The following is a 23,099-nucleotide window of genomic DNA, read 5'->3' as shown; positions in this document are numbered from 1 at the left end:
CCTAGTGGGAATTCATTCATTTTAAATCGCACAAATAGATGTAAAATTCCAACTCGGTTAAGTGCAGCAAAGGGGATGTGTGTCATTCTGTGAGGGCATAAAGGAGGGTGGGGAGGGAGGGCTTCCCCGGTGGAGCCGGGGTGGAAGGGAGGTTAAGATGTTACCCAGAGTGAGGGTGCAGCAGGAGGGCATACCTGCTTTGGAGAAGACCACTTTGGCTGCAGTCAGGAGAAATACCGGGAGGGGACTGAGAGTGGCTGCAGAGAGAAAACAGGCTGGGAAGCTAGTACTGGGGTAGAGAATGGCAAGGCTGGCAGCTTAGACAAGGAGGGCGGTGACGGTAGAGAGGAGCAGAAGCAGCAGATGGATTCAAGAGACGTTCAGGAGATAGAATCAGCAGAGCTTGGTGATGGAACACAGGTGGGAAAGGAAGAAACAAGGGGCCAAAAAGACTCCTGGGTTGCTGACTCGGGGCTCCAAATGGGTGGTGGTACCCAGATTTGTTGGGAAAGATCAAGAGTTTGCTGTTGGGCATGAGAAACGGGGTGGTTTTCTCTCATTTTCTCCCTCCTGGTATGGCTCTTGACAAAGAAGCCACGTTTTCAAGTCAGCTGAGCCAGCTGTTAAGCATTTACCAGCACACCACTGATGGTGAGTGAGAAGCTGGTGAGCTAGGCTGCAGCTGGACTGCAAAGTTTGATAGAACTGCATTTTATTCTAGGAGTGACGAAAGCCATGGCAACTTGTAGGCAGGAGAGCAGTGTAGTCTGGTGCCTGATGTAAGGTTGCTTACTGCTGGGGAGGAGGGGCCAAGAGTGGAAGCAAGGAACTAATCAGGAGGCTAGAGGGGCAGTCCAGGCATGAGATGATGGTGGCCTGGACTCGGGTGGGGGCAGTGGAAAGGGACAGAGAGGGTGGCGTGCAGAGAGATTTTGGTGATCTAATTCATTAGGACATTCTCTCACTTTTTGGTGGGGCATGAGGGAAAAGAAGAAATCCAAGCTGACTCCTGGGTTACTCCTAGACTATGTTTGTTAATATGGCCTCAATTTTTACAACTCAATAAAATCTCAAACATATAGGAAAGCAGAGAGAACAATATAACCAATACCCATCACTCAGATCCAACAAATGAAAGCATTCCACCATGAAGGAACGGTACAAATTCCTTCCTTTTTTAAAAAAGAAATAAAATGTTACAGGTAAAGTTGAAGGCTTTTTTTCCTTTATTAATATGGTAAGTTATATTAATAGATTTTCTTAAAGAAAATTTCCTTGTGTTACTGAGATAAACTTTACTTGATTATGCTGTATTTTTAATACATTGCTGGCTTCATTTTATTAATAATTTACTTTATATTTTTGCATCAATATTCATAAGTGAATTTCCTCCATAAATAATATTTCTCATTATGTCTTGTTTGACTACGGTATCTTGGGATATTGGCCACATAAAAGGAGTTGGTAGCTATCCCTCTTTATCTTTTATCTGAAACAGTTTATTTAAGATAGGGGTTATCTGTTAATCTCTTGCCCCTCTCTCACTCCATTGTAGTCGCCACGCAAAAACCTGAGCTCTGGTTAAATCTGACTCTTTGCCTGCCGCTGGGGGTGCACCTGCGCAGCTGGAAAGAAACACACAGCCATACTGGTTGAACTTGCTTGAAATTAATGACCCTTAATGCTGTCCAACAATCATACTAGAAATCCCTGGACCATCCATTCCCTTCTTCTCCTAAAGGACAATTTCAAACCTTCTCCCCTCTCCTCAAACCTCTGATAACTCCTCTCCAACTTCACTCTCGGCTAATGACAGTGCCTTGTGTTTCACTGAGAAAGTAGAAACAATCAAAAGAGAACACTGAGCCCGCGTACCCTGCCTTCCCTCTTGTTTTGATGGATAAACTATCTCTGCTCCAGTAATTCCCACTCTCACTCTTGCATTATCAGTTTTTCCCTATCTACTGGATCATTTCTACCAGATATATAATTTCTCAAATAAACCCCTCTCAAGCTCACATCTCCACCCAACCACTGCTCTCCTTTACAGCAGACTCTTCGAAAGAATCGTTTCAATGCAATCTTTAGCTCTTGTTCTTCCCTTCTCTCTTGAGCTCGCCTCAACCAATTTCTGCCTCTAATACTCACATAAACTGCACGACAAGATCACCAACCACTTCCACACCGCTAAATCTGATGGTCACTTCTCAGTCTTGTTGCTACTTGTCTTTGACCCATTATTAGTCTTTCCCCCATCTGATACTCCTCCTTGAATCACTTTCCTCACTTGGCTTCTAGGATGACAACCACCCTTGGCTGGTTTTCCTACTTCCTCATCTGCTGCTTCTCAGTCTCCCTTGGTGGTTCCTCCTCATCTTCTGGAGCTCTCCATTTTTGGAAAGCTCCTCTTTAAATGTCATCTCTTCTCTGTTTAACTCACTCCTGTGATCTCATCCAGTCTCATTATCTTTCATTACATATATGTGTACCAACAGCTCCAAGATTTTCATCTCCAGCCCTAACCTCTCCCCTGACTTCTAGACTCATATATTCAACTGCCTATTTACCATTTCCACTTGGACGTCTAATGGGCACCTCGAAATTAATAAAACTCCTTATCTTCCCCCAGAAACGTGCTCCTCCACAATCTTCCCCATCTCAGTAAAAGGCAATTCCATCCTACCAGTTACTCAAGCCAAAAATCTTGGAGTCATTCTTTTTTTTTTTTTTTTTTTTTTTTGTGGTACACGGGCCTCTCACTGTTGTGGCCTCTCCCGTTGCGGAGCACAGGCTCCAGACGCGCAGGCTCAGCCGCCATGGCTCACGGGCCCAGCCGCTCCGCGGCATGTGGGATCTTCCCGGACCGGGGCACGAACCCGCGTCCCCTGCATCGGCAGGCGGACTCTCAACCACTGCGCCACCAGGGAAGCCTTGGAGTCATTCTTAACTTTTCTTTTTTCCATACATCGTACACTCAGTCCACCAGTAAAACTTGTCTCTATCTGTGAAATTTTCCCCAAACTCAACCATTCCTATCTGTCTCCACTACAACCACCCTTGTCTGAGCCATCATGCTCCAATTGCAGAAGCTTCCTAACTGGTCACCCTGTTTTGCATCTTGACACCTTATATTCCATGCAGCCGGTGGAGTGATTCTTTTCAAACATCATTCAGATGATGCCACTCATCTGCTCAAAGCCCTCTCATGGCTTCCCTTCCCACTCAGAATAAAAGCCAAATTCCTTAGCCTTCAAAGATGAATGAATAAATAAACCTCTAAATGTTCCTTGGTCCTAGTCTATAAACTCATCTTGGCCTAGGATTTTTTTCACTCATTCAATTTTCTTTAATGGTTATAGTCTAATTAGGATATAATTTTTTCTTGCTTAAACACTGGTAACATTTATCTAGAAAACGGTCATTTACGTTTTCAAATTTACTGCCCAAAATTGTTCATAGTATTTTTCCATTTTCTCCTAATATTGTTTATTTGTCCCTTTTCCCATCCCCCCATCAACCCTGACAGAAGTTTGCCTTTTTATTAGTCTTTTTAAAAAACTAGCTTCTGATTTTGTCAATCTTTATTATTTGTTTTATATTACATTAATTGTTGGTCTTGTCTTTATTATTTCCTTGGGTATACTCTGTTGTCCTTTTCTCAACTTGAGTTCATTAATTTGTAAATCTTTCTTCTTTTCTAATATATACATTTCAGGATATAAACTTCTCTTCACATCCCACTTTAGCTATATTCCATAAATTGGTATTTGGAATGCCTTTGTTTTTATTCAGTTCTACATATTTCATAATTTCCATTATAATTTCTGCTTAGATCCATGACATCATGTGTGTACATATATATATGTATATATTCATGACATACATATCCATTATCTGTTTAAATATATTTAGAAGTGGGCTTAGTAGGAGTCCAAACATATTTGGGGGGGCGCTTTAGCAGTCATTGTTTATTGCTCTCTAATTTTCTTGCATTTTGGTCAAAAAGTGTGGTATGCATAAAGTTGATTCTTCAGTATTTTTTGAGGTTTCCTTTATACCCTAATTTGTCATCAGTTTTTGAAAAATATACTTTGCAAGGTTGAAACAAATAAGTATTTTCTACTGGTTGGGCACAGAATTCTACATATGTATACTCGATCAAGTTTGTTTCTTATGGAAGTGTTCAAATTTTCTATGTCCTAATTATTTCTCTGCTTTATTAGTATCTGAGAGAAGGGTATTTAAAAACTCCCACTATGGTTATGGATTTGTTAACAATTAAGTCAAGTTTTGCTTTATACATTTTGAAGCTATGTTGTTAGTATTCTGTGGGTTTAAAACTGCTCTATTTTTTTTTGGTGAATTATCCTTTCATCATCTAGTAATAACATTTCTTAATCCCTAATAGAATTCTTTTAAATTTCAAAAGCTTATATGCCTGATGTTAGTATCAATATAATTACACCAAGTTATTTTTGGTTAGCATTTGCCTAGTATATCTTGTCTCACTAATTACTTTCAACCTTTCAGTATCCAGTTTTAGGTTTGTCTCTTATAAATCACATATATCTTTAAAATTTTTAAAAAATTAATTTCCATTATCTGGTTAATTTAAAATTTTACATCTATTGTGATTGCCTTTTTATTAGTCTTTTTAAAAAACTGGCTTTTGGTTTTGTCAATCTTTATTATTTAGCAGTAAGTACATTTGGCAAATGACTAATGGAAAAAATTCTCTTTCACAGACACAGGAAAAGTAATTAGTTGATATGCTAGCTGATGTGAACAAAGTATTGCCTCTAACAAAAGAATAATTATGGGTTTGATATATTTAACACTGAACGATTTCTAACAAGTGAAATCAATGTAAGTTGATCTCAACTTAAAAAGCTCAACACCACTAATCATTAGAGAAATGCAAATCAAAACCACCATGAGATACCAGCTCACACCTGTCACAATGGCTACCAAAAAGAACACAAATAACATGTTGGTGAGGATGTGGAGAAAAGGGAACCCTAGCACACTGTTGGTTGGAATATAAATTGGTGCGGCCACTACAGAAGAGTATGGACCTCAAAAAACCAAAACCAGAACTACCATATGATCCAGCAATTCCACTCCTGGGTATATATCCAAAGAAAACAAAAACACTAATTTGAAAAGATACATGCACCCCAATGTTCATAGCAGCATTACTTACAATAGCCAAGATATGGAAGCAACCTAAATGTCCATCAACAGATGAATGGATAAAGATGTGGTGTATATATACAATGGAATACTACTCAACCATAAAAAAGAATGAAATTCTGCCATTTGCAACAACATGGATGGACCTAGAGGGTATTAGGCTTAGTGAAATAAGTCAGACAGAGAAAGACAAATACTGTGTTTTATCACTTATATGTGGAATCTAAAAAATAAAGCAAACAAACAAATATAACAAAACAGACTCACAGATATGGAGAACAAATTAGTGATTAACAGTGGGGAGAGGGAAGGGGGAGGGACAAGATAGGGGTAGGGGGCTAAGAGGTACAAACTACTATGTATAAAATCAAGAAGCTATAAGGATATATTGTACAGCATGGGGAAATATAGCCCTTATTTTATAATAACTTTCAATGGAATATAATCTATAAAACTATTGAATCACCAAGTTATATACCTGAAACTAATATGGTAAATCAACTATACTTTAAAAAAAGAACCCAACAAATCAGAAAGAGGTCAGCCTTGTACCAGTTGACAATGAAAACTTCCTCATAAACATCTGTACCCATCTACAGATGGGAAATATAGTATAAACTTTAGAAACCACTCATTCAGAGTCCAGCTCATTCATTTTTTATTGTGGTAAAATATGCATAACATAAAATTGCTCATTCATTCTTACACAGTGGACCTGCCTAAGATCACTCAGAAAAGATGACCAGGCCCTAAATGGGTTAGGCCTCTACAACTGTGAAAACTAGCTGTTGGGACGGGATGCGCGCGAGGTGGGGGAAAGTGGGAAGTAGTGATTCTGCATGTGCAGGCTCACGGGATTTTCCAACAGAACCGTACTTGGAGTGTTCTGGTTAACCAGAAAAGCTTGACTATGCAGTCAGGAAGGGAAAAACAGGGCAAACATGAGGACTTCTCACGAACTACCCCCAAAATAAATACAACTAAAGGCTCAGACAACTTTTTTTTAATCATTAAAATGTTGGAGAGGAAAGTCCAATGCTGCAGATTTGCTTTAATGGGAAGACAGTTCTTTTGCTCCTGAGGGAAGGTAAGCTTGGATCAATAGCTGGGTCATTAGGATGGCTCAGAGCCTGCAGAACATATTTTATCAACAAGGACTTAAGGGTACTTTTCATGTGCCTGGAGCACTGCTTGATGCAAAAGGAATGAAACTGATGAGGTCTCTGTGCTTAAGGATCTCGCAGAATCCATGAGGAGACATAATTATGTTCAAAAACCAGAAAGCAATTAGTAGCTGTATCAAGGCCTTCAGGAAAAAGAGCATCCTGGCCCAGGGTGGTGAGGCGAGGACTTGTGGCCTGGATATGTGTGGCCTATATCACAATGGTAACACCACCAACAGCACTCACTATTTGCTAACTGCCTACTGGGGGGTGGGGTGGGCAGGCAACATACTGGGCAGTAATCACAGGTGTTTATATCCTCATTTTACAGATAAGGGCATAGTCTCAGAGAGGCTGGGAAACGGTTACACCTGTAGTTGAAGGAAGAGCTAGAGATTCAAACCCAGGTGTAACACAAGAACCAAGCTCAATCAGTTCTCCTTAAAGCCCCTTCCATCACAGTAATGAAGGGCAAGGATTTTCAACTTGGATTTTTAAAACACTTTGTAGAAGTAATTATAATATATTCCAAAGAGGAGAGCAAAAAAAAAAAAAAAAAAAATCACCCCCATTTGCCTGCCTACTTCTTCTTCAGTTCTTAGCTTGAACATCGTCTCTTCCAGGACTCCTCCCTGCTCCCCAAACCGGGCTAAGCTCCCAAAATAAGAACCACAGTCCTTCATGTGCAATTTCAAAAGCCAATATGCTCTGAAAATTTAAAGTGTTTGCATAATTTTGCAGCAAGCTCGTGTGGTGGCAAAAGGTGACCTGAACTGATGTGAAACTACTTTCAGTCTTTACTTTTCCTACTCAGTGTGAATCTTCATATTCCAATGTGGAAAATAATAATGTGTTTGATTAAGGGTGCTGCCTAGACTTCACTGCAGTTACTAGAGAATATATATGTATATTACCTTCCTAAAATCCAAACACTGCTGACTTGCAAACCACATCTGACCCCAGGAGTTTCAGACAAGGGACTCTGGACCTATTCCCTACGCATAAATCTCACTGCACTACAAATATTTATTCTTCTTTGTAGGCCCAGCACCTGACAGAGTGCCTTGCACATAATAGGTACACAATAAATATTTCCTGAATGAAGAAACAAGGCTGTGAAATTGGCTATAGGGAAAAGGATCAGTGGCTTGGGAGTGACCATGGCTCCCAACTTGAAGGCCAGGCCTCTACCCTGGAAGGTCACTTCCTTCTCTGACATGGAGCTCCTATAAATAATTGCTGTTGATTGAGGGCAAGCAACATAGCTGTTGTCTTCACTAGGAATAAAAATAGTCCAGTGGTCTTACATGATGGGCCCAGATATAACTTTAGCCGGGTAATACAAAACAGGAGACACTCCATACCTCAGACCACATGGGCAGCTTCGAAGATCCCCTCCAACTTGGGAGAAGACCTGCATTTGGGTCTAACCCTGCTACCTGCAGGAACCTTTCTGGCCTGCAGTTTTCTCATCTGTAAAATAGCAACCAGAGTGAGCCCTAAGACCCTCGCAGGTGGGTCTCTAACAAGATAATTCAAGGGCAGAATAGCAGCAGTCGCCACACACCCCGGCGTGGGATGCACACCTCAGGAGCTTCTTCACTCCTGTCTACTGTCCTCCCAGTCCAGAGCTCACCATCCTCATTCAGTGTGCTCTGTCCAACCTACACACACCTCCTTCCATCCAAAAGAAGCAGAGTCAATGCAGAAAGACGCATTTTGTACCCAGGGCACCCAGGGGGCTCCTTCTATCTTCGATCCCAAACAGTGGTCAAAGAATCCTGTGAAGTGTAGCCGCACAGCCCTTAGGTCCCCTGGCTCGTAAAGTGGACGGGGTGGGAATGGGGGTGGGGAGTAACCATCGGCCAACAAGTGCTGTATTTAAAGAGGAAACCTCTTAACTGCAAAGTCTCAGGACACGAGAGGGGGCTGGGTAGGAGAATAAGTGCCTCGAGATGGCAGTTCGGGGTGGTCCCTCCTTACCTGGTAACACAGGATTGTTTGCTGCACCAGCCGCGCGTATCCGTCTAAGCGGACCCCGGAATTGCTCCTGCTCCTCATCTCCGCGTTGCTCCGGGGCCTCGGCGTCCGACCTGCTGCAAGGAGGTGGGACGCCCGGGCTGCGGCCGCCGAGCGGGCTCGGTTCCCAAGCACTAACAGCCTCGGTCAGTTCTCGAGATGGAGCCCGGCGTTACGAGGTAGGGACTTTTTAAAATAACAGAACCAAACTATGATTGGAAAGCAAGCCAACTAGAGTTTCTTACTGCTGAAAGGCGCGAAGGCGGAGATAGGGGCTGGCGCTATGGCTGCCCCGCCTTGACCAGGCCCGTAGCGCTCCCGACGCTCCCGGGTCTCCCGCGGCCCCGCGGGAGAAGTGGGGAACTGGGTTCCGGGCGTGGGGCGACGATGCCCCGTCGAGTCTTTTTTGTCTTCGGGCTGTCGTGAGGCGGCCTCGGGGCCGGCCGCGAACTCTATCCGACCCGCCTGCCGCAGCCCACTCGCAGCCCAGTCCCCGGCCGCGCTCCCGCCGCGGAACGGAACCCTCCGAGTCGCGGCCAGTGGGGGAAGGAAAACGAGGTGGCCCGCGAGAGCAGCGGGGAACTTGGCTCCGGGCGAGAACGGTTGCCTCTCTGAGCCCCTTACCTCCCCGCCGGCCGCCGACCTCAGCGGGGGCTGTTGAAACAGGTCCTTCCGTCGCGGGCATCTGGACGCCCCAGACCCGCCCCCGGACCCGCCCCCGGCGCGGAGCCTAATCCGCGGAGGCGGGCCTGAGGCCCAGAACACCCCTAACACGCTCTGTCGCTGGCGGCCCCGCCCAGCCCTGAGATGGCTTTACAACCCCATCCCTGGCCCCGCCCTCTAGCACCGCCCCTAGATCCGACGCCGCGGAGCAGAAAGCTCGAAGTTGCGGAGATAAAGGACTGACTCCGGGCGGCGGATGGAGAAATAGGTCCGCCCACTGCGGCTGCCTGGGCGTCCCTCCGCGGGCCATAATAGCAGCTCTGCCCCTGGCGCGTCTGCGCCCATGAGCGGAAGTAGTGGGGCCCAGGGGGGAAGAGGAGAGGGGGCGACTGGGGCAGAGCAGGGTCCCCCAGCTGCCCCCCCGCGCCTGCGGCCTCGCCACTAGTTACCTGGGAGAAGCTCACCGGGCCTGGCCTGCAGTCCTCCTCCAGACCTGCAACTTGAAACTCGACATTACAGTTTCTCGTGGCCGATCATTACCAACAGTGTTTACAATCTTCTGCCCACTATTCATTTTCCACCGAAATCTGGTCCCATGTTAATTCCAGAGGACAGCTCAGCTAATATCCTTAACTCGAGCCCTTTGCTAGTCTCCATGCATTTACTGTATGCTTGACCCAGTAGGCCTCCTCCTCCTCCTTGCCTATCTGAAGCCTGTCTTTGCTTTAAGGTCCTGCTCGGCTCTTCTCTATTAGCCCTCCCTATTCTCTGAATTCCCATAACAATTTCTTTAGTAAGAACTTAGGTCTTGGAGTCAGTTCAAATTGAGTTCAAATTCCAGTTCTGCCATTTACAAGTGGTGCGAGCTTTGGGATGTTTTAGCTGTTTGATATTCAATGTTCTCATCTGTAAAATGGGGATAATAATAGCACCTACCTCCTAGGGTGGCTTTGAACAAGAGGGTGAATATAAAACACTCAGCACCATGCTTGGCTCACAGAAAAGTACTTCATAAATCATAGCTGGTTCCATCATCATTTGACAACAATGTACTGCTCATATTGTTTTCACGTGAGGCATGTTTTTCTAACTGGATTGTAAGTTACTCATTGAAACAGTTTTGGTATCTCCTACCGTGCCTGATACAGTGTTGAGCATGTAGTTGTAGCTCAATTGGTACTGAATGAATGAAAGAAAATAAGTCATGTTCAGCTGGGTCCCCTATGTATCATCCTTAACCAAGTTCATTTTCAAAATTCCATAACATAAACCTGTGTCACTCGACTAAAGCACCAAACCCATTATCTCACTTACTTTTTGTTTTCTTACTATTGGTTCTTAAATAATGCAGCAATCCACGTGATGTGCCTCCATGCAAAATTTGCTATGGTCTAGGGGTAAATAAAACTAGACATTATCACCATTAAATCTCTTGGAATGTGAATATGTACTCTTACAGAAGTCTCACATATACTGTATCTAAAAGCTGGGATTAATGCTTCCTTTCATTACTGCCTTTGTTCACAGTGAGTTCTTCTTCAAGAGTCCATTTTGTAGCCACGGGGGAAAATAACCGATGACCTTTACATATTAGCTGACATTTCCATCCAGGATAGAAACATTTTCAGTCTCTTGATCTCATTCTTTGTAAATTCTGCTCCACACATATACCTCTTTTGGTGTATAGCCAGCCTACATTCTTAGGCTTTGGTCTATGCTTTAATGTATATTATCATATAAGCTGTATTTTTCAATAAGCTTGAAATTCAGGGATAAAACCAAAAAGAAGGAAGGCTATTTAGCTTTTAAATCTCCAAGCAAATTTCAGTGATTCTTTTTGGACTACAAGCTCTACTACATAAAAATCAGACTCATATCTTAGATTTCTATGTCCCTGAGATATAAAACCTCCATATCTTGGTCCGTATATCCATGAAGCCGTTCTCTGGTTGTGACCCAACAGAAACCCATCTCCGAGTCATTTCTCAAATGTTTGTTAAGAATCAGATATGGGGGCTTCCCTGGTGGCGCAGTGGTTGAGAGTCTGCCTGCCGATGCAGTGGACACGGGTTCGTGCCCCGGTCCGGGAAGATCCCACATGCCGCGGAGCGGCTGGGCCCGTGAGCCGTGGCTGCTGAGCCTGCGCATCCGGAGCCTGTGCTCCGCAACGGGAGAGGCCACAACAGTGAGAGGCCCGCGTACCGGGGGCGGGGGCGGGGGCGGGGGCGGGGGCGGGGGCGGGGAAGAATCAGATATGGAATGTGATGGGGTATGCTGTTGTTTCTGAAGCTGATTCATGATCTTTATAAAGATGAAAGCCTGAAACTAGACCCTGAGGTAGCACCATGTATAACTTCTCTGACCCCAACCAGAGGGTCTGCCCCTTGTCCTGCCATGGGGGGCTTCTGCCAAGGAAGTTCCCAGGGAGCCACATGTCAGCATCCACATCCAAGGTGGAAACCAACAAATGTTTCTCTTGGACGGTTCAGGTCTTTGACTCTAAAGAAAAGCACTCCATCTTTGACACAGAAGAGAGGGTCCATTCTGAATTAATTTGCTGAAAATAACCAATTTGCCAAACTATTTCCATGACAATTTAATTTTAGTTGACTGGAGATCATTTTGTTTTTTATCACAATATTTAAAAAAATGCTGAATGTATCTCTGCTCCAGCTTCCTGCAGCTAGTTTGAGACTGAGATGTAAAGAGAGAAACACCAGGGAGCATAAGATTTCTTCACAGCGAGGTATATATCTATAAATATTTTATTTTATTTTTATTTATTTATTTACTTTGGACTGCACTGGGTCTTCGTCGCCACGCTCAGGCTTTCTCTAGCTGTGGTAAGCGGGGGCTACTCTTCATTGCGGTGCGTGGGCTTCTCATTGTGGTGGCTTGTCTTGTTGCAGAGCACGGGCTCTAGGCGCTTGGGCTTCAGTAGTTGTGGCTCGCGGGCTCTGGAGCGTAGGCTCGGTAGTCGTGGTGCACGGGCTTAGTTGCTCCACAGCACGTGGGATCTTCCCGGACCAGGGCTCGAACCCGTGTCCCCTGCATTGGCAGGCGGATTCTCAACCACTGTGCCACCAGGGAAGTCCTATAAATGTATTTAAAAGAACACATTCTTTAAGAATGTGTTCAATTTTTGTCCACCCCAACTTTTTTTTTTTTTTTTTTTGCGGTACGCGGGCCTCTCACTGTTGTGGCCTCTCCCGTTGCGGAGCACAGGCTCCGGACGCGCAGGCTCAGCGGCCATGGCTCACGGGCCCAGCTGCTCCGCGGCACGTGGGATCTTCCCGGACCAGGGCACGAACCCGTGTCCCCTGCATCGACAGGCAGACTCTCAACCACTGTGCCACCAGGGAAGCCCCACCCCAACTTTTTGATGCTGTACCTAGAGACTGAGGTGAAAAGAAAAAAGAATATACTGCTAAGAAGTCTTCCCGTTCAAGATGATGTTCTTATGTCCACTCAGTCTTGTCTTTCTCCTGTCCGTCCTTCAGACTGCAACCGCAGTAGCAAGGAGCTGAAGCAGAGACAAACTCAATAGTCCTTAAAATTCTCTTATGGAGACAAAGTGACAACGCGCTAGTCCATTTGATAAATTGCTTGTTCAGTAAATTAGCTCTTTGTGGAAATGACCTTCAACAAACTAACCTGCCTCCTAGGTGACCTCGTTAGACACAACCCAGTATCTCCAATGAAGACATTTCACCCTTTTTACTGAGAACAATCATGATGCTGTTCATTGAAGTCAACAGAGTTACTTTGTGGGATTAATGAATGCAGTGTTTTGGGGGGAAAACAAAAACAAACAAACAAAAAATTCTCGAATGTTCTGAGAAAATACTCCTTCAAATACTGGCCACTGTTGTGATACTCCTTGCCTCCTCATATTGCCACCACCTTTGTGTCCTTCAGTAGAGTCTCAGATTGTGGGACTAATTTGAAAGCCAAAGGAGGATGCTTCTCAGGAACATTCTCTCTGTCCTGCCCCTTATCTGTCTGAAGTAAAAATACAGATGAGAATTTGGCTTAAGGACTGTAGCCAGACACAAAACACAATAGGAAAAATAAGGGGTGGGGGGCAGGACCTAAAGGTTGTCAGACATTGTGTATCCTTTTGTGTACACTTTGTTTACATAATCTGCTTTGGGAGATTTGGTTTCTGATATCTCACCCCCAAATCTAGAGTATCTTACCACCTCTCTCATCAAATTAGTACTCAACATCTTTGAGGCAACTGAGCATCGTGGAAGGAGAGATTGCTCAGAGACCTCTTGTGGAGTTGAGGCCAGCTTTCCCCATTTGTGGCTCCTATAAGCTAATCAGCTCCCCAGAAACCCCAATTCCGATCCTCACCTTCTTGAAATCCTACTGTTTGATGCTGAGGAAGCAGACACTTGGAGGAGATCCAAATATGGGGCTTGTGTGAGTCAATGTCAACGTGCGTTAAAGAGATAATCTTGAAAGAGCAAGAGGAAAATGAAAAAGAGACCTCAGAAAGCAATCTCGGGAGGTAGGACAATCCCTGCTCTGACTTCACGGTCACAGCGTGCCTGCTGCCTGCCAAAGGATGCTACTGTCGAGTTGCCTTCATCAGGGTGGTCCTACCGCTTGCAAGCTCCACCACCAGGGAAAGAGATCACAAACGTTTTCCTTTTGTGAAAGTTCTCAAACTTAAAGGACTTAACTGCAAATTTATTTTGGCAATTTTAACATTTTTGTCAATTTTAACGTATAAATACAAGGCAATTAAATAAATCGGAGAAGAAATATTGCAAAGACAAATCAGCACTCACAGAAGTGTATTACATTATTACTGTGGTTAGTCTGGGATACAACATTCACTTGAAATATATGCAAGGGAACCTTAGTGAAAGACCTAACTAAAGGTTTTTGAAATGTTCCTAGTAAGGACATACTTGAGGCACTGATCAAGCAGTTGTAGGTAGGAAGCAAGACAGACTCGCTATGACTAGGAGCAATCAGTGTTTGATACATATGGAAACAATAGCAGTGCAGGATAGTTCACTGTTCCCAAGAGCTGCTCCCCCTTGTCACTATACACTCATCAAGACAATTCTTTAACAAAAATAATTATAGCTCTGGCTGGGCCAGAGTGTACCTACCAGTCATAGCAATCAACAAAGTGCCATGCAGTTGCTTTTTAAAGAACAGCAGTATGATTTTTTTAATGTACACCTCTTTTAAAAAGTAAGCCTACTCTACTGCCCTTTTCTGAAAGGCTCTGGGGATTTGAGAAGTGGCAGTGTATCTCTCCCTCAGTCATGATTTTTCTACCATATGGTCTAGATTACAGTTCCTTCCCTCTCTGTGACCAAGGTATTAAGCTAAACATCTTGGTGCAGCTTCCATAATCTGATGATTAGGGAAGAGGTCAGGAGATGGGTGTCAGTACTGGATGTTATGTACGGTTGTACAGGTGGTACTCTGAACAACGGTGCACCCAAGAGGGTGAGTGGGGCTAAAATATGGCCCTCATTCTGTTTGCCAAATCACGAGCCCATGGGGCTGTGTCTGCCCAGTGGGGGCACCTTTTTCTAACTCACTCCAAGGCACTGTATGAGCTAATTGTGGCACTATCTGCTTACATTTTTCCAGTCTGGCTGGCGTCATTATTTCTTGATTTCAGTGAAGTTCCTGTATTTCACATCCCATATAATCTCCAAAAGGAGCTTTAGAGGTCACTGAATCAGCAAGGATTTTCTGAATTATCACATTAGACACAACAACACAACCGTGATTCTACAAAGAAAGAAATTTACACAGTAGAAAATAAATACCAAAAATGGAGAAGTAAGATTTTTGACATGTGGGTCACTAGAATTTAGCTTATTTACAACAAAGGCATGCACAACGAAACTCACCAACAGGCTGAAGTCAACAGTGGCTTTATATAATGTTATCAAAGATAACTTAGCATCTTTAACTGGGGCTGGAAGTGAACTACTTTGATTTTTTAAAAACGAGTCTTATTCTTAGTGTGTTGTTTAAAACCAGTCTTCTTTTAAAATGAAGGATAAGAAACCAAATCACAAATGTCTAAGAACCGTGGTATAACGTCTTGGCTTCCTCTTCCAATAGCAACCATTGCCCTCAATTAGCTTATGCTCCTCCAGAAGTTGCCGAGTATAAAATTAGTTGATTTTCATACAACTCACATTATGTAAAAAATAAGACTGGACATTTTCACACTGTCAAGCAACATGCTTTGATTTTAGGAAAAGGAATCACATTTGCTCTATAAAGTGTAAGCTTCCCCGCTTTGAAGTCCTTCTTAGAGCGATACGGTTTTTACCATTGCAGGAATCTTCTTTCTCATTAAACATGTGCTGTTTTCCAGTAAAATCATGGAGGCACACATCTCCATTCTGAAGACTGAAAGAAAAACCATTCTTCTCTGTAGAAGCATTCGCTGTATGAGGAAAAACAAAATCAGCGTCATGAAGTATCCACAGAAAGCATTTTCAGGGGACAGGAGAAGATGGCGGAAGAGTAAGACGTGGAGATCACCTTCCTCCCCACAGATACATCAGAAATACATCTACACGTGGAACTGCTCCTATGGAAAGCATTTTCAAAATAAACAAACGTCGCTTTATTCTTAAGTATGCACATGGAGAGCATGTCTTTTTTTAAAAAAATATGTCTGATATATTGTCATATTTTATTTACTTTTCATTCCTTTCCTAAGACCACTCAAAGTAAGCAAAACAAATTGGAGAATGATTCAGAAACCAGCTCTCTATGGCAGCTTTTTTTAAATAAAATGGTCAAAATATGAAGCAAAGCAATGTTCTTGATTTTAAAGGGCCCATTTCCTAACTCTGGTTGAACATATATTGCCTTCAAGTAGTAGCGTATGTGTAATTTAACTTAAGGTAATATTCTGGTCTCTCCCAAAGGTTAACAGAGATCCCTCACAAGGTTCTTGGTTCCCTAAGACTCCTATAAAGTAAAACTCTGTACCAGAGAAACCCAGAGTGACAACTGTCCTGGCAAGAAAACAAATCATCTCTCATACACTAAACCAGCCCCTCTGACTATATCAGGGTAAGGCTGATTCCCAGGAGGAAACAACAGAGTCCAACCTCAGAGTCCGGGCAGGGAACAGGTGGGCCTCCCCAACCCCAGGCAGGCCCTGGAGAGAGAGTGAGTGAGTGAGTGAGTGAGTGAGTGAGAGAGAGAGAGAGAGAGAGAGAGAGAGAGAGAGAGAGAGAGTGTGTGTGTGTGTGTGTGTGTGTGTGTGTGTGTGCGTGTGCGTGCGTGCAGGGGTGGGGTGGGCACAGCTGCCGAGATCCTCTAGCTCCTTGGCAACATCTTTTTGACCGTTACACCATGTGAAGACAATGTAGAAAGCTGAATAATAAGCCCAACTGTTAGTTCATGCCATAATTATACTAATAATGACAGTGCTGAGAACTTTATAAGAATTATCTCATTTACTACCCCACGGGATGAGTGCTATTATTATCCCCATTTCACAGACGATGGAACTAAGGTGTCAGAAAGTAAGTGCTTTGCTTAAGGTTACATGGCTCAGAAGCAAAAGAGTCAACATGTGATGTCTCTTCCAAACTGTGAGCTTGTGGCCCTGTGTACTGACTGACATGGCTGCTAGTAGCCAAGCCTCCAAGGCATAACTGAAATATGTAGTATTCACACACACTAGGTGATGGATGTGGCTAACTCAGCTCCATCTCTGGGCATAGAGATGGGCAAGTGACTGTCTGAGGCTGCTGTTCTGATTTAGACATTTTGGTTTGAGGACATTCTTGTGCAGGAACAATTTGACCTGGTATAACAAACAAACCGTTAAACTTCCAGCTTCTTTTTCTGTCATCCATCCCAGATCCTGATGTGCAGGTTATGTGGTATTAAACACGTGGCCATTTTGGTGGCCTAAAATGTACCCCACCCTCACTGTCAGCCATGGAAAATAGCTGTGCGAAATCAGCCATGTCAAACAGTTGTGCAGGGGGCTTCCCTGGTGGCGCAGTGGTTGAGAGTCCGCCTGCCGATGCAGGGGACACGGGTTCGTGCCCCGGTCCGGGAGGATCCCACATGCCGCAGAGCGGCTGGGCCCGTGAGCCATGGCCGCTGAGCCTGCGCGTCCGGAGCCTGTGCTCCGCACCGGGAGAGGCCACAACAGTGAGAGGCCCGCGTACCGTGAAAAACAAAACAAAAAAAAACAGTTGTGCAAAATGTGCTGCCTCCATTCAATCTGATTCCCCGAAGGATGGCAACATATTGGCAGGCTAGGCAAGTGAGGCTTCGTCTCTGAGTTCTTTCTAGAATATGGAAAAATCTGGCTTTAAGAGCCCCAAACACTTCTATCCAAACCAGTAGGCTTGACTGCTATGTTGTGATTCTGAGGGTTCTTGATGACTCAGCTCACACCTCTGATTTCTCTACTTTGAACTCGGTTTCTCCCACTAACTTATGAATCAGCCTTGACTGCCACTGCCTCTACTCTGTTTACCTGCACTGAGTCACTCCCGCTATAGCAACTTGGCATAGAGCCCAGCTCTCCCTCTGGTATCTACAATAAAGAGTTAAGGCCCCATGGCAACCGTTTCTCATCTGATACGGCAATGGTTCTCAACAACCGGGGGGGTGGGGGCGATTTTATTCCCCAGGGAACATTTCACAATACTGGAAGACATTTTTAGTTGTCACAGCTGGGGGTGTGAGCAGCTGGGTGCTACTGGTACCTGGTGGGTGGAGACCAGGGGTGCTGCTAGACACTCTCAAATGCACATAATAGGCCCCACAACAGAGAGTTATCTAGCCCCAAATGTTAACTGTGCTGAGGTTGAGAAACCTTGATTTAGAGGCCTCCTCTTGTATTTTATTTATTTAAAAACAATTTTTAAAATTAATTAATTAATTTTTGGCTGCGTTGGGTCTCCGTTGCTGCGCACGGGCTTTCTCTAGTTGTGGCAAGCAGGGGCTGCTCTTCGTTACGCTGCGCAGGCTTCTCATTGCGGTGGCTTCTCTTGTTGCGGAGCATGGGCTCTAGTTGTGGCTCGCGGGCTTCAGTAGCTGTGGCTCGTGGGCTCTAGAGCACAGGCTCAGTAGTTGTGGCACACGGGCTTAGTTGCTCCACGGCATGTGTGATCTTCCCGGACCAGGGCTCGAACCCGTGTCCCCGGCACTGGCAGGTGGATTCTTAACCACTGCGCCATCAGGGAAGCCCCTCCTCTTGTATCTTAAAAGTCTATACAAACCAGTAGGACATCCCATCTTTGGGAGGCTAGAAAATTATCTGGTAAGTATATGAACCTTCTCACAAATTTATCTGAATTTGTCATGCAAATAACTAATATTCTAAAATGATAAGTAAAGGCAAACTCTCCAGGAAAGGAGAAAGTATACCAGCAGAATTTAAGTTTTTATAAAAATGCAAAAGACATATTAAGAAGCCAAAGAAGAGAGAAACAGATAAGTTTTTATGAGTAATGAACTGCCCAGTCTTTTTGAAAGAAAGAAAACGTAATGGAAGTTCTAGCTAGAAATGTCAGAATTAATGAGTAAAGGAGGCACAGCAGCAATGATCTGTACGTATACTGGAGACATATACAGTCACCAATACAGGTCACAATTCATCTTTCAGTATTTGATATATTCATGGGGATTTGGGCACTGTCACAAGGCAGCCACGCTGTGGAAAAGAATGAACAAACATGACAAGCAAAAAATAGGAAGGTTTAAAAGCGTTGAAGATGTGTATAATTATAGATATACTAAAAAATTGATATAGTCTTACTGACTATTTTAGGTACTGCTTGCACAGAAATAGCATAGGACTGAAGTCTTTGGGCAATACTTAAGTCGGGATTTGCCACATTAAAACTTTTAGGTCGCCATCAATTCCCATCGTGAAAACTTAAATCTTTAAAAAAAAAACAACGCTTAAATCTTTAAAAAAAAACTGCTCTAAAACGAATGAACTTGGATTAATAAACTTTCTCTTTTATAAGGGAACCACCTTTTTGATCCACTAGTCATACATGTAATTATACACTTTGCTTAGCAAAAATGCCATTAAAGGATAAAAGTGCTTTAATACAACAAACACTAGCTTGAGAAATACTATATTGAGACATACGTACCGTTTCCGCTGGTGAGTCCTGAGCAATCATTATTCACTAGCAGCGTGGTGGACTGGGTGGAGTTACTGTTTGACTGTAAGGAATTTGAAGAGCTCGAGACTCCTTGGTTTACAGTCTGCTTCTTTAAACCATTAGTAGCAGTTTTACTCCAGTCTACAGTAGGGTAAGCATTACAGAAAAACAGGGCAGAATGTTGAAACTCAGATGCAGGAGACAGGTCACAGCATAACTCGTTCTAAGAACTGATCTCTCGCTTCCAGATCTTACAGAGAATCCCACATTTCACAGGTTGGTGTGATAAACTGTATTTTCATTTAAGACCGTATACATTCGTCCTTTAAATGACTGCCTAGTTAAAAGTAACCTATGTTCTCTGGGAACTAAAGGCCAAGCTAATTTGATTGTGTCTATAAATATCCTCTGAATTAGGTAATATTTCAGAGCCAAGGACTGTCTTCACAAGAACACAAATCGACCTGCTGTTATGACTAATGGCTCTTCAATCCAGGCAAATGATGGAACTCTAGGTACTGCCATTTTCCAATCTTGTGCAACTAGATCTTTGCAATACTGCGAAGTCTGTATTCATGGGTAATATTTATGCAGAAGGAATTTAGATTTTCAAAGACTACTTCATTTTTCTTATTTTCTTAAAAATGAGCTATTTGCTCGATAACCCAGCAGGGCATAGCTGAAAATAACTTCAAAATAACCAAATGTATGCTAAGGCTTATATATAAAGTCTGGCCCAATAACAAATAAATGAAGTCACTGACAACCAGGACCTGTGGAAAAAAGGTTGAGTCAAGGCTTAAAAAGTTAGGAAGGTAAATATTAAAAATTTCTTTGGACAAATGGAAAGCATGCACTCGAAAGGAAATGAATTCTAAAAATTTCACTGTTGCTTCATTCAAGCAAGCAGCAGCCAGGCCACTAATTCTATGGCTCACTAAGTTCCCAGATGTGAGTATTGGTTTTTAATTCACTAGGTTTTTTCCCCTTATGTTCACAATGGATATTTCGTGTTGAGCAGGCTCCATTCATTGATTTCCAGATCCGATATTCCTTTGGCATTAATTGCTTTGGATCTTAACTTATACAATCTTTTCCTCAAGCTTTAAGAGAAGGAGAAAAAGTAAGGTAAATCTTTACCAGAATTTTCAGCCAGTCGTAACTTTCCACAACACAGATATCGTCTCCACTGCTTTCTGACATTCTCTTTTGCTACACAGTAAAAGATGAATATGAAAAATCCTATGGGGAGGGGGGGGAAAACGTAACACAATGAATTCCAAACTAAGACTTGAATGTCATGAGCTTACTCTGCACAAAACATAAAATCTTTGGCAGCCATAGGCAAAATGAAATTTTGCAGACTGAAAATAAAGCCCAAAGTCCTGGGAAAGTTTGCTATCGAAAGGCACCCTGGGAGGACTCTCTTTGTAAGATTAAAAGAATACTTATAAAAAGAATATCACTCCATATGTCCAAAATTGAACTCATTGTCTCACCTCTCACATCCTGTCATTAGCCTTCCCTATCTTTGGAAATACGAGCCATCTACCCAGGATGCCAGCTCAGACCCAGGCTCTGCCAACTAAAGAATGTTGCTGGCCATCCAGCTCTACAAGGATTGAGTCATAAGCCACTGCAGTCACTGACATTCAACACACCCTGAAAGGATTTCAGGATGGAGATCAGGCATGAGGCGCTCTGTGCTCTGGGAAAACTGGTAGAAAAGGCCTTCGGATAATTAGGTATTTTCAGGAGAAAATTTTATGAACCTAGTTTCTTGCATCTTCCCACACTTAGAAAAGCACTAAAAGCATTAACGAAGGTATCTGTGCCTCGTGACAAGCAGTAACCTTCTGCCGAGATGTGTGCTTGACTGTACATACCCCTTCTCCAAACTCACACATATGCTGATCTCCCCCCTTACCTCTTTGGAGCAGTTCTTCAGAGCTTTCTGAGCGGCTGTCTCCCGGACTATATTCCCCCAAAGAAAACTGAAACTCACAGCTCTCATATTGTGCTTTTTTTTTTTTAATATTTATTTATTTGGCTGTACCAGGGCTTAGTTGCGGCATGTGGGATCTAGTTCCCTGACCAGGGATTGAACCCAGGGCCCCTGCATCGGGAGTGCAGAGTCTTAACCACTGGGCCACCAGGGAAGTCCCTGTGCTTTTTAAATTTCAGTCCACAGCTCCTACCTCCCCGTCCCTCCATATGCGTAATCGATTTCCAAGTTCTGTCAAATGCCATCTCCTCCTCTGTCTCACATCCCTCGCTCCTTCTCTCCAGTCCACAGCCACATCCCTTCCCTGGGCCTTCCCCTCTTCCTCCGAAGCCTGGGGCACTGCAGCCATAGCCTTGTCTACCTTCCAGCCTCCCTGTGACAGGCTCGAGGAAATTCTCCAGTGGTGTCCTGGCCACAAAGAGGGCAACACTACGGACGTGAAGAGGCCCTCACCTCAGCCTCTGCCTCCACCCTCCACTGCATGCAGGCGCAGGGCTCCCCGCACAGCCCCCTCGCTACCACTCCCCAAGGCTTTGAACGCAAACAAATATTAGCAGAATGAATGGGCGAATTGAGTTCTTCTCCCCAGCCCCCAACCTATCTACTTTAAAACCTTCATGTTAAAATATCAGGTTTGCTTCTAGTAAGGTACACGTGCCCAGCCTGAAGACTGATATCTCGAGTACTGCACACCTCTGTCCACCTGCCACCCTGGGCAGCTACACTTGGTTGCATTAGGGGAGAGATCAAAATGGGGGTACCCAAGGCCCAAATCAGAACCTGTATACATCTCTCCTTTTATCAACCCCAAAGCCCTGTGAATTAGGTTTTAGTTCCCTTTGATAAATGAAACAATACATTCTTTCTGTCCACTCATATTCTAATGAGAAGTCATTCTAGGGAAATGAAAAAGAGGCAGGTTCAGTTTCCACAGTAAATATGCGAGGGTAGGTACCTCGCTTTCATGTTTACGATTAGTGTGATTTGGGCATATATTTTTTCTCTTTCAAATAAGTGTCTCTTACTTTTAGCATGCCACTGTTGGCAAATAAAACTTTTCTAAGTAGTCCAACACCTGGATATACCAGTTCAGGAACTGTACATTGTAGGTAAAAATGAACAACTGTATGTAACCAGCAAGCACATTAACTGGCTTCCTACAAATAAAATAAGAACCGGTAGCCAAATTAGGCATTTGAATTCAATCTCAGGTTAATGAACTATATGCCTGAAAGAACTACAGGAGGATGCTATGGGAGCTAAAAGCCACCAGGAAAAGATGAAAACGAGTGGATGAGAATGCAATTAAAAGGCATCAACACAGAGGATTTGGAGTAAAAGGAAACCAAGGGACACGAATGATTGTTACTGTAACGTAAACTTATTAGCCTGCTCCGCTTTTAATGCCAAAGTGCGTCCATGAAAAATTAATCACAGCTGGGACTTCCCTGGTGGCGCAGTGGTTAAGAATCTGCCTGCCAATGCAGGGGACACGGGTTCGAGCCCTGGTCTGGGAAGATCCCACATGCCGCAGAGCAACTAAGCCCGTGCGCCACAACTACTGAGCCTGCGCTCTAGAGCCCGCAAGCCACAACTACTGAGCCTGCACTCTACAGCCCGTGCTCCACAACAAGAGAAGCCACCGCAATGAGAAGCCCGGGCACCGCAATGAAGAGTATCCCCCGCTCGCCGCAACTAGAGAAAGCCCGTGCGCAGCAACGAAGACACAACACAACCAAAAAAAAAAAAAAAAAAATTTGAAAAAAATTAATCACAGCTGACAACTCTTTTATAATGCTGATCTAGAGGAATGAGTAATTTGCTTTCCTAAAGAATACAATGAGACCAAAGGAAAAAAAAAAAAGAATACAATGGAAGAGGGTTCCCAAATGACTGCGGCTGGGCTTC

General features: G+C 43.8%; 2 protein-coding genes across 16 annotated transcripts in view; both read right to left on the bottom strand.

Annotated features, from left to right (window-relative positions):
• The window catches only part of PHKA2 (phosphorylase kinase regulatory subunit alpha 2), an 82,716-nt gene extending 73,347 nt beyond the window's left edge, over positions 1–9,369 (bottom strand). Inside the window, exon 1 of one of the 4 annotated variants that reach the window (XM_081222820.1) lies at positions 8,340–9,369. In XM_081222820.1, coding sequence (XP_081078946.1) covers positions 8,340–8,417 — 78 coding nt within the window. In that variant the 5' untranslated portion in view covers positions 8,418–9,369. The remainder of the gene's footprint in view (positions 1–8,339) is intronic. The other 3 variants (XM_081222819.1, XM_081222818.1, XM_081222817.1) reach the window with 3 other exon arrangements.
• A 4,210-nt stretch (positions 9,370–13,579) lies between these two features.
• ADGRG2 (adhesion G protein-coupled receptor G2) overlaps positions 13,580–23,099 on the bottom strand; it is a 115,736-nt gene continuing 106,216 nt past the window's right edge. For all 12 annotated transcript variants that reach the window (XM_081222823.1, XM_081222822.1, XM_081222826.1 and 9 more), the window contains 3 exons: positions 20,327–20,428; positions 19,175–19,327; positions 13,580–15,474 (listed from right to left, as the gene is read on the bottom strand). In XM_081222823.1, the coding sequence (XP_081078949.1) occupies positions 15,290–15,474; positions 19,175–19,327; positions 20,327–20,428 (440 nt within the window). In that variant the 3' untranslated portion in view covers positions 13,580–15,289. The remainder of the gene's footprint in view (positions 15,475–19,174; positions 19,328–20,326; positions 20,429–23,099) is intronic.

The sequence above is a fragment of the Mesoplodon bidens genome, assembly GCF_964165515.1.
Source record: "Mesoplodon bidens genome assembly, chromosome: X".
Classification (NCBI taxonomy): domain Eukaryota; kingdom Metazoa; phylum Chordata; class Mammalia; order Artiodactyla; family Ziphiidae; genus Mesoplodon; species Mesoplodon bidens.
Note: the sequence above shows the minus strand (reverse complement) of the source record. Positions and strands in the feature narration are given on the sequence as shown.